Source organism: Balaenoptera physalus, assembly GCF_965194825.1.
Source record: "Balaenoptera physalus genome assembly, chromosome: 14".
Classification (NCBI taxonomy): Eukaryota; Metazoa; Chordata; class Mammalia; order Artiodactyla; family Balaenopteridae; genus Balaenoptera; species Balaenoptera physalus.
In genome coordinates this window covers 57,461,807-57,477,977 of record NC_138893.1, presented here as the reverse complement: position 1 = coordinate 57,477,977, position 16,171 = coordinate 57,461,807, and the positions used below count along the sequence as shown (strand labels likewise).

Below are 16,171 nucleotides of genomic sequence, written 5' to 3'. Positions count from 1 at the left end.
TATATGTAATATTCTAGAAGTTGCACATAACCTATCTATGCAAGGTCCATAGTGAGCCGCCATTCTGGTTGCTCCATTAATAATCATGGTGAGACAGAATATTGCAATGCTTCTTTATAAAATGTTGATGACACCCCAGAAATCTGGATGTAGTCACTGGAATGAATCACAAATCATTTGTCATAGGATAGTGGATAAAGATTGAGAATCACTGACTTGAAAAAGATTCCATTTCCTTAACCTGGTTTGTTATGCAGTGTTCTCCACAATCTTAACTTCATTCTACTTTGAGGCCTATTGGGCTGTCTCCTCCAACCCATCCTTATGTTGTTTAGTTTTTTTACCTCTGTCCTTTGGCTTATGTTACCCGCCCTGCCTAATACCTGTCCTTTCAGTCCTTTCTCTCCGAATTTAAACCCTCCTTCCAGGCTTAGTTCAGCCACTTTCCCTCCATGAAACTTATCAGGCAACTCCTGCCCAGTGTGATTTCTTCTTCCTCTGCATTCATGACATTTTTATTCCTCAAATGGCAGCCAATCCTATGTTGACCAAGTGCTATATCTTATATAGATTACCTAAGTTATTTAACTTTTGCTGTATTCAGGCCTTACTCTTCCTATTAGCAGGTAATTTCCTTGAGAAAGTAGAGACTATCTTATACGTAGGTGTTCCCTGTATAGCATATACACAGACATTAACTTTAGAAGGCTTTCATAAATAATGATTTTTTTAATATGACCAATTCTGTCAGGTAGTAACAGGTTTGTTTAACTGATTATATGTTCTGTAATAATTTGTTAAGCTCCAGTAATGAGTATTAGTATATCATTAGATCAAGGAAGTTCAGGACCATTCACTAGGACTGACAAAGACCTGAAAACTTAAGAGATTATACATTGTTTAATGTACAAATACATTATACAAAAGTATATTTTTGCAGATGGGGAAACTAAGGCCCTCTGAGATTGAGTGATTTCTCTTTAAGACCTAATTGACCATAAGAAATGGGATGGCTCTTCTTGAAAAGATTTTAGGCTAGCACAGTCTTAAAAGAATTCTCGTAATTAATGAGACACTTCAACAACAGGAGCCAATTAAGGAAAGACTACCTTAACAGTATTTTAATTCAGTAAAAGTGAAAGATCATTTGAAGTTATGAAAAAAATAAGTCTTGAGCTGACCCTTGAAGAGGATAATTTGGATTGGTAGAGAGGAGGAAATGATATGAGCAAGGAGACAAAAATAAACATGTTAATGGTGACAGTAAAGAAGGTTAATGGTGACAGAAAAGAACTAAAACGATGATAATGCATATATATATTATGTGTTACCATTTAGATATAACCTTCACATGTACTGTTTCACTTGAAAAGATTTTTTTTTTAGCCCAGAAATGGGAGCAATTAGCTGTGACAGTAGATAGCTCCTGTTGTGTGATTTAAGAGTATTTGGAAGACTTTTATCTTTCTGAATGTTTGATAGCAGTCGTGCCCCCTACTCCATCAGCAGAATTTAGGATTTTCTTTTTAACACTTAATTATTTTTTTTCCTTTTGTTCTCTGACTTCTCTGAAGTTCAGGTAAATCAGATTAAGGAATCAGATCACTGTTTTTTTCCCATTTATTTCTTCATGAACCAGTCTTCGGTTCAATCCCTGTTCGTTGTAAAGAACTTGAATGGCCCCTTTGATTTAAATTTGTTGAAAAGACAACGTGGTTAACTTTTTTTTCCCCGGCACCTGGCTGAACACCTTTCAAGCACCGATGCATATAATCCTTGCAACAATCTTGTGACATAGATACTATCAATTATTCCTAGTTTACAGGTTCAGAGAGCTTACGTGTCCAGTACCAGTACCACCTTCCAGCAAGGAAGAAGCATTAGGACTCCTGTCCCTAATCTAGGGCTCCTGAAATGAAAGCTGGCCCCAGAGGCAGCTGGAGCATTGTATCCGGGAACAGTGGTACACTAACACCTGGCCCAGCTCTGCTTCTGCCTCTGCTGTAGAGCAGCCCCCACAAGCACTGTCCCTTCTTAATTGTGTTGCATTTAATTACCCTGAATTCTAAGGAAACCTTTTAGTTCATCGCTGTTCCATCCCCCCTTTTAAAAGTAGGGTTCTATAGGCAGTGCTTTAAAAGATCAAACCTTAATTAAAACTAACTCTTAGCTTTTTAGCATTGATGAACTGCAGGCCTAGCTGACTATGGAGATTTAGCTTTCAGCTCTTAAGCAGAAAAACAAACAAACCTTTCTCTAAACCTGCAATTCCATAGGCCTTGATTTTGTACATGGATAAAAAATTCTTAGAGAAGACATTCGACAGTTCCTGAATCTAACCTCAAAATTTAAGTCTTGAAAATTATCTCTTTCTCAGTCTTAGGGCATAACATCAGAATGTACATGATCCTACACAAGGTTTGCTGGTTTTATATTGACCAAAGTTAAATCAGCCCCATTGCTTAATTCAGCTTTAATTTATTACCCTTGAGTCTGACTGTAGCGGCACGTAGTATGACACTATAGGTGTTACACTGTCCTAGTTCCTTAACATTTATATTTGCACACTTGTTTGATTTGATTGCCTCTTACCTCCAAAAGACGTCTATTTAGCTCACCTTTTAATTCCCAGCACCTCGGACTGTGTCTGGCACATAATCAGTATTCAGTTGAATGAATGCATGCAGGTATGCATGTAATGGTCAGCCTCAGCTTAAGCACAAAGCATGCCTCTTGATCACAGGTGGGGAAAATGGGCTTTTGCTCACTGTTTGCCCTAATTTCCTTTTTATTTCCTCATTCTTAGACACCTGGTTGGAAAGTTTTTACTGCTACCCATGAGGAATAAATTTTCCCTTACTATAGTCCATACCTGAATATTCACTTTGCTTTATATTTTTAAACCCTAAATTCTGAAAAGAAAACATAACCCAACAAAGGAATTTTTCAAATTTCTAAATTTGTTTGCTAACACTTTGGGAGTATTTAAATCACATTTAGTTATAACTTTAAAGTGATCATAATATTGAAAATAATAAAATGATATAAAAAATAGAGTGTCATGGGACAAGCATTATAGGTAAAGACAGTTTCTGGGCTAATCCACTTTTGCTGCCAATGTGGGATATGTGTTTATGAAATGTGGTGAACCAGACTATTTCACTTTAGGGCAGCTCAGAACAACCACCCTTCACATGCAAGATATGAGGTTGTTAATTTCTACCTGGAAACACAGAAGAATATCAGATACTGATACCATGGGTTTTGACCATTTGGAAGAGGCTAGTCCCCTGTTCCTTAATGTTACATCTTGGTTAGATAAATTAATCATGCACAAAAGTCTGGGCTATATCCTTAGCTGAAATTTTAAAAGCACCCATTTTGGTCCTCTCCACATACTTTTTCTTTTCTTTTTTTTTTTTTTTTTTTGTTGGCCGCGCCACACAGCATGGCATGTGGGCTCTTAGTTCCCAGACCAGGGATTGAACCTGTGCCCCCTGCATTGGAAGTGCAGAGTTTAACCACTGGACCGCCAGGGAAGTCCCTCCACATAATTTTATAAACTATTTCTACCTGGATCAAGTCTGTTGTCTAGAATTTCAATTTGCCATGACCATTGTCAGCTTCCTTATTTCACATCTCCTTGAAGTCCACCTAAAAAACTCTGCTATAATAGCTGACATAAAGGGCATCTCATTTTTGAAAACAAATCCCATTTACTTTTTCATGAGTTTGCTTTCCTGAGTAGATATTGTCCCTGGAGCTTTTAGTCTTCCCTACCTTCTTTTCTCCCTTCCCTCCTTACCTTTCCTTCCTTTCTTTTCCCTCGTCCCTCTCAGAGATATAGACAAAGACAAAGATATAGATTGTCTATATCAACAATCCTTTCTTCATAGTTTAATACTTAAGTGTGTACAGAAAAACTATAGAAACCTTTATAGTAGTCTCCTCATATCAAGCTGTGATACCTGGATGGGCTAAAACCCCAGGATTCTGAAATAGTCTCCCCTGTCATAACTGCCAAGAATAATCCCTCAGAGAAATATATTTAATTTGCGAGCATTTGAGACTTTTGGCTAAAGGGAGGTCATTTGAGACCTGTGAAAGAATTTTTAGGGAAATTTTCTAGTTAAAAGTAAGATGCTCACCAACTAAATGGCCATGTTGAGAGACATGTAAGACTGAGATTGATCAGCAAGTGAAAAGAATTTTGCCAGGAGGGGAAGTATGGAGATTCACACATGCGAATTAATCATGTCCTTCTTGCCCTCTCAGATCTAAACCAATTGAGAAATAACCCCAAGACCCAGATGAGAGGGGAAGGATTGTTTTAGCTTTATTACCCCATAGATAGGCACCCTTGGGTTCCTGGATTAGAAAAAGTGACTGGAACCTGTAGCCAAAACTGGACCTCCTATTGCATTCCCTCAAATCTAGACCTTGGAATTGCATTTTAGGAGAGTTAGGTCTGTAGAGCAGGCATTTAGCCAGCCAGAGAAATCACACTCAATCCCAGACACCACTGAGCAGGGAGAAAGCCAAAGAGAAATGAGATTTCAGACCATCTCCTGAAGGCCGGTCCTGCCCCTTGGCTGGCTGTGCTTACCTCCTAGTAGGAAGAGCAGGAAAACAGTTGCTCTTCTGGAAGACACATGAGACCTAAAATTATAGCCCAGTCTAACCAAATTAAATAGAGGAATGGAAGCAAGAACCAGAAGTCCCCTCCCCTCTATTGAAGTGTAATCAATGTGGGTTTTAAAGCTTTTATTCCAATGTAATATGAAACAGCTTGGGAGCTTTTCTTTTTCCCCTTGCATGAGAGACATTTCTTATAAATAAATCAGGATTGATAGCTTTCCAGCTTATTTTTAAAACTTTTTATTTCTGTATTCTTTTGAAATTAGCATTTCCTCTAAAATGAATTGCACTCAGGCATGCAACCCTTCATTAGATGAGGAAATGATTGGAGCAAATGCTATCTGTTTCACAGGTTGTAGGCCATAAAGAAGGTCTGGATGTTATGGAGAGAGCTGATCCTTTATTCCTTTTAATTGGACTTCCTACTATTCCTGTCATGCTGATATTAGGCAAGATGATTCGCTGGGAGGACTATGTGCTTAGACTATGGCGCAAATACTCAAATAAACTACAGATTTTGAACAGTATATTTCCAGGTAAGGCCCTGAATTGTGCTGGTAATGAACATACCTAATTAATCTTGTGGACAAATCCTAACATGCGAAGATATTTTAGATACTCTGATTTATTAGCACTAATACCCTACATTTTTTTCTCTAGGGATTGGTTGCCCTGTTCCTCGAATTCCAGCTGAGGCTAATCCTTTAGCAGATCATGTCTCTGCGACCCGAATTTTGTGTGGAGCCCTTGTTTTTCCTACTATTGCGACAATAGTTGGTAAACTAATGTTCAGTAGTGTTAACTCTAATTTACAAAGGACAATCTTGGTAAGGTGGCTTTAATATTACTTTTTTCAAGTGACTATGCAAAAGAGAAAGAACTGTATATTTGTTTTTAAAAAAAAAAAGAAGAATGGGACTATATAAATATTTATACTATGGCTCCTGTGCCTTAAGTCTCTATTTGATCCCCGCTGTCATCCAGTAGCAATAAAAAGAGGAGGATCCACTGCAGTAGTTCTGGTCTTCTGGAACTGTGCCGTGGGCGTTCTCCCCTGGGATGTGCGTGAAGCATTACTCCCAAAAGATGGTGTTGACAAGTTTCTGCTCCAGGGTCAGATTGCCCAGTTCAAATCCTATCACAGACATTGCCTTGCTGAGAAACCTAAATAAAATTTCTTGATTTCTCTGTGCTTGTAGAATGGAGATAGTAATGGTAGCTACCTCAGGATTATTGTGAGGGTTAAATGAGATAATTCATTTGAAGTGCTAGCACATAGTAAGCCCTTATGTTGTTTGATGTCATTATTATTGTTCCCACTTCTCCCCTCTGGTAGCAGCCTGCATATAATGCCTGGGCATTCTCTCTACTATATGAGAATGGATTTAGAGCTAAGTGGAAGGAAGATCACTCAGAGAGGATAAAGGCTTTCTGACCTCTAATGTCTATTCCAATCTTACCCCCTAGTAAAAAAAAAAGAGAACTATTTCATTTGCAGTCATCTGAATTAGCAACAATGCCTGTGTCTTTTGTGATTTAAGTAAAATGATTTTTATTATGTTCCTCTAAATCTGCATTATAAAAAGCTAATTTTTTTTTTTTTTAGGGTGGAATTGCTTTTGTTGCCATTAAAGGAGCATTCAAGGTTTACTTCAAACAGCAGCAATATTTACGTCAGGCACACCGCAAAATTCTAAATTATCCAGAGCAAGAAGAAGCATAAAACTGACTTCTCGTTGTTCTGCAGTCCTCTCATTCTTATGAGTCTGTTGTGTTGTTTTGATTCCATCATTAATGCACAGTAGTGGAGACTTGCGATAAGCTGCTGCTCTCATATTTTTAAGAAGTAAAATAAAGCACTTAGGGAAGGGGAAACCCTCTCAGTAATCACGGAACCTAAGGATGTGATTTGTTTTCATTCTTTTGTATGTACTTCTTTTATGGCAGTCATCTGAACCATTATTTTAGCATGGTGAACCTGAGTTTTGTTCATATTTTCTTCAGACAGAAATGTAAAGATCAAACTGTGCAAATATTTAAAAATGCACATGCTGTTTTATTCAAAGGCCTCTTTTGTACATGTTCATGTTCAGTGTTTTCTTAGAATCAGCAACTCAATGAAGGTACTATGAGGATTTTTCTCACTGGCATAATTTGATTACAAGCTAAACAGGAGTATATGTTAATATGAGGAAATGTAAATTAGTTATACATAATTAACAAACCAAAAATGTATGTAAACATTCAAATGATTATCTGAACAAATGCAATTTTGTTTTCTTTTTCTTAACCCATGTGATGTCCTCCAAAATGTGTAGGGTAAAATTTCACAGGGCTTCCAGATCACTTTTTCACTATTAAATTTTATTTATATAATGTTGACATCTCATAGTTCATATTGTAATTTTGACTCATGCAGTCTTAATTACTGTGTGTGTATGTGTGTGTGTGTGTGTGAGTGAGACAGAGACAGAGACAGAGACAGAGACAGCGACATCAGGTCCTTCCATCACCGGAGTAAGGTTTTTAAATTCGTGTTTCTAGAAATTAGTTTATAGTAGTTTGAGCACAGAGAACGATTTGCAAAAAATCAATAAAGTTATTTTCCTCTCCTTTCTCATCGATTCAGTTATTCAGGTGTTTGTTGATCACCTCCTACTTCCCCAGGCACTATGCAAAGTGCTGTGGGGATACAGTGGTGAACAAGACAGACTTGGTTCCTGCTTTTATATAGTTTACAATCTAGTTTCAACAGGTAGAAAACCAGCAGTGAGTAAACCAAGGTGAGGCCTTGAGCTCTTTGTTTTTATACCAGTCAGTGAGGAAATAATTATGAAAACAAGTCTTGAGTAAATATTAAGGTCATTGTTTTTGTCAGATTATTATAAGAAAAAAAACAATACTAATATTTTTAAATTTAAATTGCTTGTCATACTGAGGAGGCTAGCACCTTAATAGTCACTGTTTAACTAGTTTTATATTCATTTTTCAAAAGCAATTATTTATTTTAAGCTGTTCAGTAGTGACCCTTTTAATGTTCAGCGATCTGGTCTTGGAGTTATTTTCATCAATTAATATTAAGTTTTTTAAAGATAGTTCCAAAAACCCTATTTATTTTCTTGTTCACAGCATCTAATGCATGACAATATGAATGTTCCCCCTTACTGATAAGTGGCCACTTCTCTTTAGGATTGTAGCAAGTATAGATTGAGCTATGTTAGATTACAGTAGTATATGTTAACTTCAGTAATTTAAGACTGGTACCTTTCTATAGTATGAATGTCTTAATTTTGAGTTATAACATGAAATTTATGTGAATGGCTATTGAACATTCAAAGTTGTAATTACTTGGGGAGGAAGGGAATATTTGACTGACAGTGAGCCTTATATTAAGATCACTGCTACAGTTCTGAAGGGGAAATATAAAATCTATGATTATATATAAAAATAACAGATTATATAGCTGTGCTTATAAAATATATTGGCTTTCTTAAATTTTCAATATGAAAAGACATACTGGATATTTCCTGCATAATTTTGTTATATAGAACAGCTTTTAGCAGCCTTTACTAAAGTTACACAAGCACACAGTTCCCCATTTATTACTTTATGCCCAAAATGGGGGAATAACTGCTTGGATTTGTTTGGCATCAGGGCTTGTGAGGGCCAGAGAAACAACTCTAATCGTTCAGGGGCAGGGAGAAGGAGTTTCGAGGGCTGTGGGGAGGGAACTGCAAGTGCCTGGGGACCAGAGTAGCCTCAGCCCTGGAATTGAACACATTTAAATCGAAAGAGCCTTAGCTCAAGAAGTACCAGGTACCAGCCTCTTCAGAAAGTGTCCTGCACCACCCTGAATCAACAAAAGCATGGGCTGACTAAAGTTGAGTGGACCTAGGTTCAGATCCTAATTCTGCTTTTAATAACTGTATGTATGACTTTCATCAAGTGACTTAACTTGCTCTCAGCTACAGTTTTCTTCATCTCTGAAATACAAGTAATGCTTAGAATGTTTCTAGGATTAACTGAGAAATTAAAGAAACAGAGAGAGTCACTTTAAGCTCAAAATAGCGTCTACAGAGCAGTAGTGTCTTAATTGCTGAACACTAGGAAAAGGGAATGAGGCAGTAAACGAGAAACATTAGGGGACAGATTAAAGGGATGCTCTAGACTTTTGGGATGGGCAGGTATATTTGTGTTTTCCAGTTTATTTTCACATTGCTTTACTGTGTTATTTCTATAAACTTTAATGTTTTAAACCTCTTTTATAAAATTCAGTGACAACTAGTAGAATTCTCTTCTTTGCAGAATTTAACTTATCTCCAAAGTGGCAGAAAATATTGTTCATCATTACATGATTATCAAATGACTGTGAAGAATATAAAATTAAACTGAGTGACTTAATTAGTCACTGCCTTGCTAATAACTGTGCTGTAATTTTTTTAAACGTCCTGTTTTTAACATAGCAGACTATCTCAACACTGGCTGGATTAGGTTAAATAAAGAATTTTTATGTTCTCTAGGTGTACTTTGTCTGTTGAACAACTTCCAAAACATAATTTGTTTATTCTGTACCTACATAATTCTTTTTAAATCATAGTAATCGAGATACTAGTGAGATTTTCTCTTAGTACAAATAATCTGAATTTTTTAAGAACTGTAGAGAAATATGTCTTAATTTCATAAGCAGATGAGCCTAAATTCCAAGTATGTTTTAATTTTTAAAATGAATCCCCCCCTCACCTACCCTCAGAGCCACTTGGAGTATGATTAGACAAGATCTGTGGGTGGTCTCATGCCAAAGGTATCGAAGTATACTCAGGTGGGTTGGGAACACAGAAAAAGTTGCTTCCTCCAAGATACTAAGAACTTTAGTTTCTGAAGAAGATTAGAATCTTCCAGAATGAGTACATCAAATAAAGGCCTTTCCATCCATGGGGATAGTATTGTGTCTAAATCATTTCACTGCCACCATCTGAGAGACAGACTAGCAGAGAAACAGCCATAGAGTCAGTCCTGGATGCATATTCTAGCTGATGTTTAATTGGTTGTAGGGCAAGTTGCTTTACCTTTCAGATAGACCCTCAACTTCCTTATCAATAAGATGAAGATTATAAAACCAATCTCCTGGGTTATTGTGAGGATTAAGTGAGGTAACATACTGGGACACTTTGATACACAGAGAAACTAAATATATCTGTGCCAACTTGGAGGTTGGTTTGCCCATAACCTTTCTTTGGTCCCCTGGGATCTCAAGGTTGCCGCTTCTCTGCTACCTGCCACCCACACACCCTCTAATGGGTATAGTGATGAAATGTCTTGTTTAATTGCCTTCCTGGAACAAAGATCCTGAGCAAAGGGAAGAGAAGAAGTGTTTGCAGCTCAGTGTAGAAGATTTGGGCAAGTAACAGAGGCTCTGCTGTTCTGGTCAAGCCCAAGTGGATTTATCTTACTGCTAACAGCCTGCCAAGGTTACTGTAGGCCAACAACGTATCCTACTTTACCAGATGTTTGTTGAGCACCTGTATGAGCCAAGCACTGTGCTAATAAATCCTTTGGTAGATGGGAAATAAACCTGCTTTGAGATGTTTAGAGTCTTCAAAGTACACAACAGATCTTACTTAGTCTTATTATGATATTACCCTGCCAAGAATGTAAGATCCATAAGGGTGTGGGGGGGTTTTGTTTTACTTTTGTTTACTACTCTATTCCACAAATTAACAGCATTCATGGGCTGCTGTTGAATACTTTGAAATCTTAGAAGATGTGCCCTCCTTAAATACAGACTGTCTCTAGTTTAAAATTAGCAAGAAACAATCTGTAACAGGAACTGAGGTAATACATTCATGACCTTTTAATAATTCACATTGAACAACGTATTTATTCTTATGTATCAGAATATCAGTGTATTTACCAATTCAGATAATTGTACACCAAAAATAAGACACGTAAAGTGCACAATTGGGACTTCCCTGGTGGTCTAGTGGTTAAGACTCTGAGCTCCTAATGCAGGGGATCTGGGTTCGATCCCTGGCCGGGAACTAGATCCTGCGTGCCGCAACTAGAAAAAGATCCCACATGCCACAAGGAAGATCTCGCACAAGGCAACGAAGATCCCTCGTGCTATAACTAAGACCCGACGCAGCCAAATTAATTAATTAAAAGTGCACACTCTTTAAGTATAAATCTTGATAAATTTTTGCCTTGCAGTGTCACTCCAGTGCCCTCTGTTGGAAAAGCCTAATGTTCCAAAGGAAAACAGTTTACAGAATCCAGTTCCATATCACAGAGTTGGGCAAGGAAGAGTGAATTTAGAGCTGAGAGACAATAATTTGGCACAGGTAACTAATGCCCTTCTTTGTGGCCTTTCCTAGTCAATCTCTGACCCCCACACTCCACCCACCCCAAAAGGAAATATAATCTTGACCTCTTTTCAGTTAATAACTTAGAAAGTGTTTGGCATAGTCATTTAATTCTGATGTACTTGATTCACAGAAAGGGCCATAAGTGATTAAATACCATATCATCCAGGATGATAAATGGGCCATTTTTGTATATTATGGTTTGGGGTGTAAACTGGTATGGAGGGCAATTAATATCCTTCTAAATTACAAATGCGTGTACTCATTGACTCAGCAGTTCGAATTCTAGGAATTTATCTTAAAATATATTTGCCCTATATATTCCTTGCAGCAATATATGTAATAACAAGAAATTTGAATCAACCTAAATGTCTGTCAGTAGGAAATTGGTTAAATAAATTGTGGTATATCCATAATGAATACTATATATCTCTAAAAAAAGGAATGAAAGAGCTGTTTACATAATGATATGAAAATATTTCTAACGAATATTGTTAAAAAAATATCAAGGGACTTCCCTGGTGGTACAGTGGTTAAGAATCCACCTGCCAATGCAGGGGACATGGGTTCGAGCCCTGGTCCAGGAAGATCCCACATGCCTCGGAGCAACTAAGCCCGTGTGCCACAACTACTGAAGCCCACCCACCTAGTACCCGCGCTCTGCAACATGAAAAGCCACTGCAATAAGAAGCTCATGCACTGCAACAAAAAGTAGCCCCCGCTTTCCACAACTAGAGAGAGCCCGCGTGCAACAATGAAGACCAACACAGTCAAAAAACAAAGTGTACAATCAGTGATTTATACTGAAGTATAGTATAGTATACTATACTAAGTAGTATAGTATTTTCAGAGTTGTGTAACCATTACCCCTATCTAGTTCCAGAACATTTCTATTCCCCCCAAAAGAAACCCTATACCAATCAGCAGTCAGTCCCAAAGTCCCCCTCCCCCAGGCCCTGGAAACCCCTAATTTACTTTCTGTCCAGATTTGCCTATTCTGGACATTTCCTTTAAATGGGATCATATATTATGTGGCCATTTGTGTCTGGTTTCTGTCACTTAGCATGTTTTCATGGTTCATCCATGTTGTAGCATGTTTCAGTACTTCATTCCTTTTTACGGCTGAATAGTAATCCACTGTATGGATAAAACCATATTTGGTTTATCCATTCATCCACTGATAGACATTTGGGCCCTTTCTCTTTTAAACCTACTCCAATCACGCCTTTACCCCCTACATCCCACACTTCACCAAAACTACTCTAAACAAGGTCATCAGTTACCATATTGCTAAATCCAATGGTCAATCCAATCCAATGGTCACCTCGTTTAACTTATATAAAGTATTTGACAAAGTCATAGCTTCATTCTTAAAACAGTTTCATTTGGCTTTTGGAGTACCACCCTCCTGATTCTCTTCCTACCTCGCTGGCTGATCATTTCCAGTCTCCTTCATTAAATCTGATTTACCTTTCCAACGTCTAAGTGTTGAAGAGCCCCAGGGCTCAGTCCCTGGACTTTTCTCATTTACACTACTTAAGTGAACTCATCCAGACTTCTGACCATCCATCAGATGATCTACCTTCTATAATATAATAATTCCCAGATTTATATCTCCAGCCCAAATTACACCCGTGAATTCCCGACGAACATTTCCTATTCAACATCTTTATATATATATATATATATATATATATATATATATATATATATATATATACACACATACACACACACATACATACACACATACATACATACACATACACACACACACACACACACATATGTATATCATCTCAAATTATCCCAAGCCATGTGCAGACTGGTGCACGGAGAGTGAGATGCTACATGGAGAGAGAGGGGGTGAGGGAGACATGTGAGTGATGGAGCCATCTTGGAAATGAATCCTCCAGCCCCAGCCTGACCCAGCTAATGTCATGTGGATCAAATACAAATTACTTGGCTAAACCCTTCCTGAATTCCTGACACACACAATTGCCAACAAAACTAAATGAAGTGGTTTGTTATGCAGCAATAAATAACTGAGACACGCAGTGACAACCATTACTTACTGGTGTGAGACATCTTAGGGGGTGGAATTCAAGTATTTCTGGCTCAGTTGTTAAGGACATCCCTGTGGTGAAGGAGGCATGAAGATCCCTCCCCCTGAAGCCAGTACACTTTGAAGCTATCCAGTTCTTCTTGCTCTGATGCTGTGTCCACCAGACAGCTCTCAGAGGCCCACAGAGACCAACCTAAAGAAGACGCTGCCTGAATCTTTTGTGTCCCATCCTGGCCTTGATGGTACCCAGGGTGAATTAGTAAAATAATCTCTTTGTCTTTCCCTGCAGCTTAATCACTAGGCAAGAATGTGCTGATTATGAGGCCACAAGTATGCTAGTCTGTCCATATGAGAACTATAATTCTCACCATAACTTAATAAGTGGGCATTCTAGGATCTGCCTCCTCGTGAAAGATTTTCAGTTAGTTGGTCTTCAAGGACAGAGGAGAGCAAGTGTTTGAGTCTTCAGAGCAGAAGAGGGACAATTTCAACTGGTTTTTATTTAGATGATTCACCTATGAGCCAATTCCTGATGTACTTGTTTTCTATTTATCTACACTCTTTATTATACCCATTTAGCAGATGAGAACATGGAGGTTAAGTGCCCTAAATGCTCTCCTCTCCTTTCTCTGCCTATTCTATTTGCTCATTCTCCAAGACTGTGATGTCTCCCACATTTCAATGATTTTAAATGTGAGGTCTTTTTTTGTTGTTTTAATTTTATACAGTAAAATAAACAATTTTTAAAGGTAACAACTCAATGGATCTTTATACACATACATATTTTTATTGAAAAAAATCCACATATAAGTGGACCCACACAGTTCAAACCTGTGTTGTTCAAGGGTCAACTGTATACCCCTGTGTGACAACAATCTACACCATATAGAACATTTATTTCCATCTCCCTAGAAAATGCCCTCTTCCCAGTTAATACATCCCTCCCAAGACACAACTCTATTCTGACATCTATCAACAGTCTTTAATTTTAGCCATGCTGGTGGGTATATAGTAATAGTATCTCATTACCATGATGTAATTCTTAACAAAGATTGTTAAGGTTACAACCAATGTGCTACCTCAGCCCTCAGGCTGCTACAAAAGAGGGTTAGTAACTGGCAAGGGTTTGATGGCTTTGGCTGAATAATCAAGAAACCCCAATTTTTAGTTATTAGAATAGTGATAATTCAAATCATAACTCTATTTCCTCACGTATATATAGAAAGAAATCTATTGCTATGCACATGAATGAGACAAGACGTGAGTCCTGCCCTCGTGGAGCTTACAGTCTACTTTTATAAGAAAGCTCTTACTTCTAGTTCATAACAGCCACTAACATAACATAATTTACCTATTTGACACAGATTTCTAAGAGGCTTTGAAGGCTTTGCTGTGCCCTGTTCTTCACTAACAGCTGCTTGTCCTGATTTGGTTGGTTGTTCACACCAGTGTAATTATATGTCAGTTAATGGTCCTTTCCTTCTTACAGTAATTAACCAAAACCATAAACTTGCTGCAAAATTTTATTTAACCAGTTCGACATCCCTCTTTTTCTGAGGTATTGATAATGATTATATTTCTTTTCAAAGCTTTTCACCAAACTACTCTCTAGAGCTCCAAAAAACAGTCTTATTTTCTTATGTTCTTATGTTCTCCCTTTGATGATCCAACTGTTTTTCAAGAGTTACTTGACTTTAACTTCCAGCCCTTCTGTTGCAATTTTCATTTTGACTATCCTATTTTGAATTTCTAAGAGCTCTTAATTATTCTCTGAATTTTCCATCTTTTATTTTTCCATATAGCAATAGCACCCTGTCCTGGACCTTGGCTTGTGGATGTAATATCTTCTCTTATCTCCTCAGATTACTATTAGTTTTTTTAAAATGTTTTGTTTTACTCTCTGCATTGCCTGTTTCCTCTGAGCTCTTTTCCTTGAGAGCCTGGTGATCTTTGGTTATCCTTTCATATTTAAAAGTAATACACTAGGGACTTCCCCAGTGGTCCAGTGGCTAAGACTCTGCACTCCCAATGCAGGGGGCCTGGGTTCGATCCCTGGTCAGGGAACTAGATCCCACATGCTGCAACTAAGATCCCACATGCCGCAACTAAGATCCCGCGTGCTGCAACAAAAGATCTTGTGTGCCGTGACTGAAGATCCAGCACAGCCAAATAAATAAATAAATGTTTTTTAAAAATAAAATAAAAGTTTTGCACTAAACAGCTGACTGGAAGCTCTGTAGGGATGCAAAATGCCTGTCAATTGGTGCCCTTCACTGTGTAGTGAAAAGGTAGAGAGCCAACTTTTCTTTTGGGGAAGACCTCCGTAAGTCAGCATCTATATTAGTCAGCTCCTTTCCCTTACAAACCAACACAAAATTTCAATGGCATACAGCACAAGCATTTATTTCTTCCTTCTCCCCTCTTCAGGTTGGCTCTGTTGGGCTTGGACCCAAGCCTCAAGTTGGGTTCAAGTCTGCTCCGCATGTCTCTTATCCTCCTATACCAGTGTCTACCCATGGAATATTGTTCTCATGGTGAAAAGCAGGAGAGCAAGACAGCAACCCAACCATGCAAGCTTATTTCAAGTCTCTGTTCATTTCACGTCTGCTAATGGGGCCAAGCAATTCACATGGCCAAAGCCAAAGTCAAGGGATGTGGCACTATACCCTACTTACTATGAGGCCCAGCAAGAATGAGGATGTGAACTTTATTACACTGAACTTTATTCAGTGTAATAGAGTTAGGGAGTTAAGAATTGGGACAGGGACTTCCTTGGTGGGCCAGAGGTTAAGACTTTGCCTTCTAATGCAGGGGGTGCGGGTTCGATCCCTGGTTGGGGAGCTAAGATCCCACATGCCTCATGGCCAAAAAACCAAAACATAAAAACAGAAGCAATATTGTAACACATTCAATAAAGACTTTTTTAAAAAAATGGTCCACATCAAAAAAAAAAAACTTTAAAAAAAGAATTGGGACAAATAATCCAATCTAATATTCCACTCAGTGTTTTCAAGCCACTCATTGTTTTCCCCAAACAGCCCTCCCATCTACTGTCAGGGGTGAATAAACCAAGCTACAGGTGTTCTTGAGAACAGGTAGGGGAATTAGG

At 38.0% G+C, this 16,171-nt stretch overlaps 1 protein-coding gene across 5 annotated transcripts in view; it reads left to right on the top strand.

The window, feature by feature from the left end:
* MARCHF5 (membrane associated ring-CH-type finger 5) overlaps positions 1-7,014 on the top strand; it is a 49,325-nt gene extending 42,311 nt beyond the window's left edge. For all 5 annotated transcript variants that reach the window (XM_082423932.1, XM_082423936.1, XM_082423933.1 and 2 more), the window contains 3 exons: positions 4,991-5,174; positions 5,299-5,465; positions 6,245-7,014. In XM_082423932.1, coding sequence (XP_082280058.1) covers positions 4,991-5,174; positions 5,299-5,465; positions 6,245-6,361 — 468 coding nt within the window. In that variant the 3' untranslated portion in view covers positions 6,362-7,014. The remainder of the gene's footprint in view (positions 1-4,990; positions 5,175-5,298; positions 5,466-6,244) is intronic.
* The last annotated feature ends 9,157 nt before the right edge of the window (positions 7,015-16,171 follow it).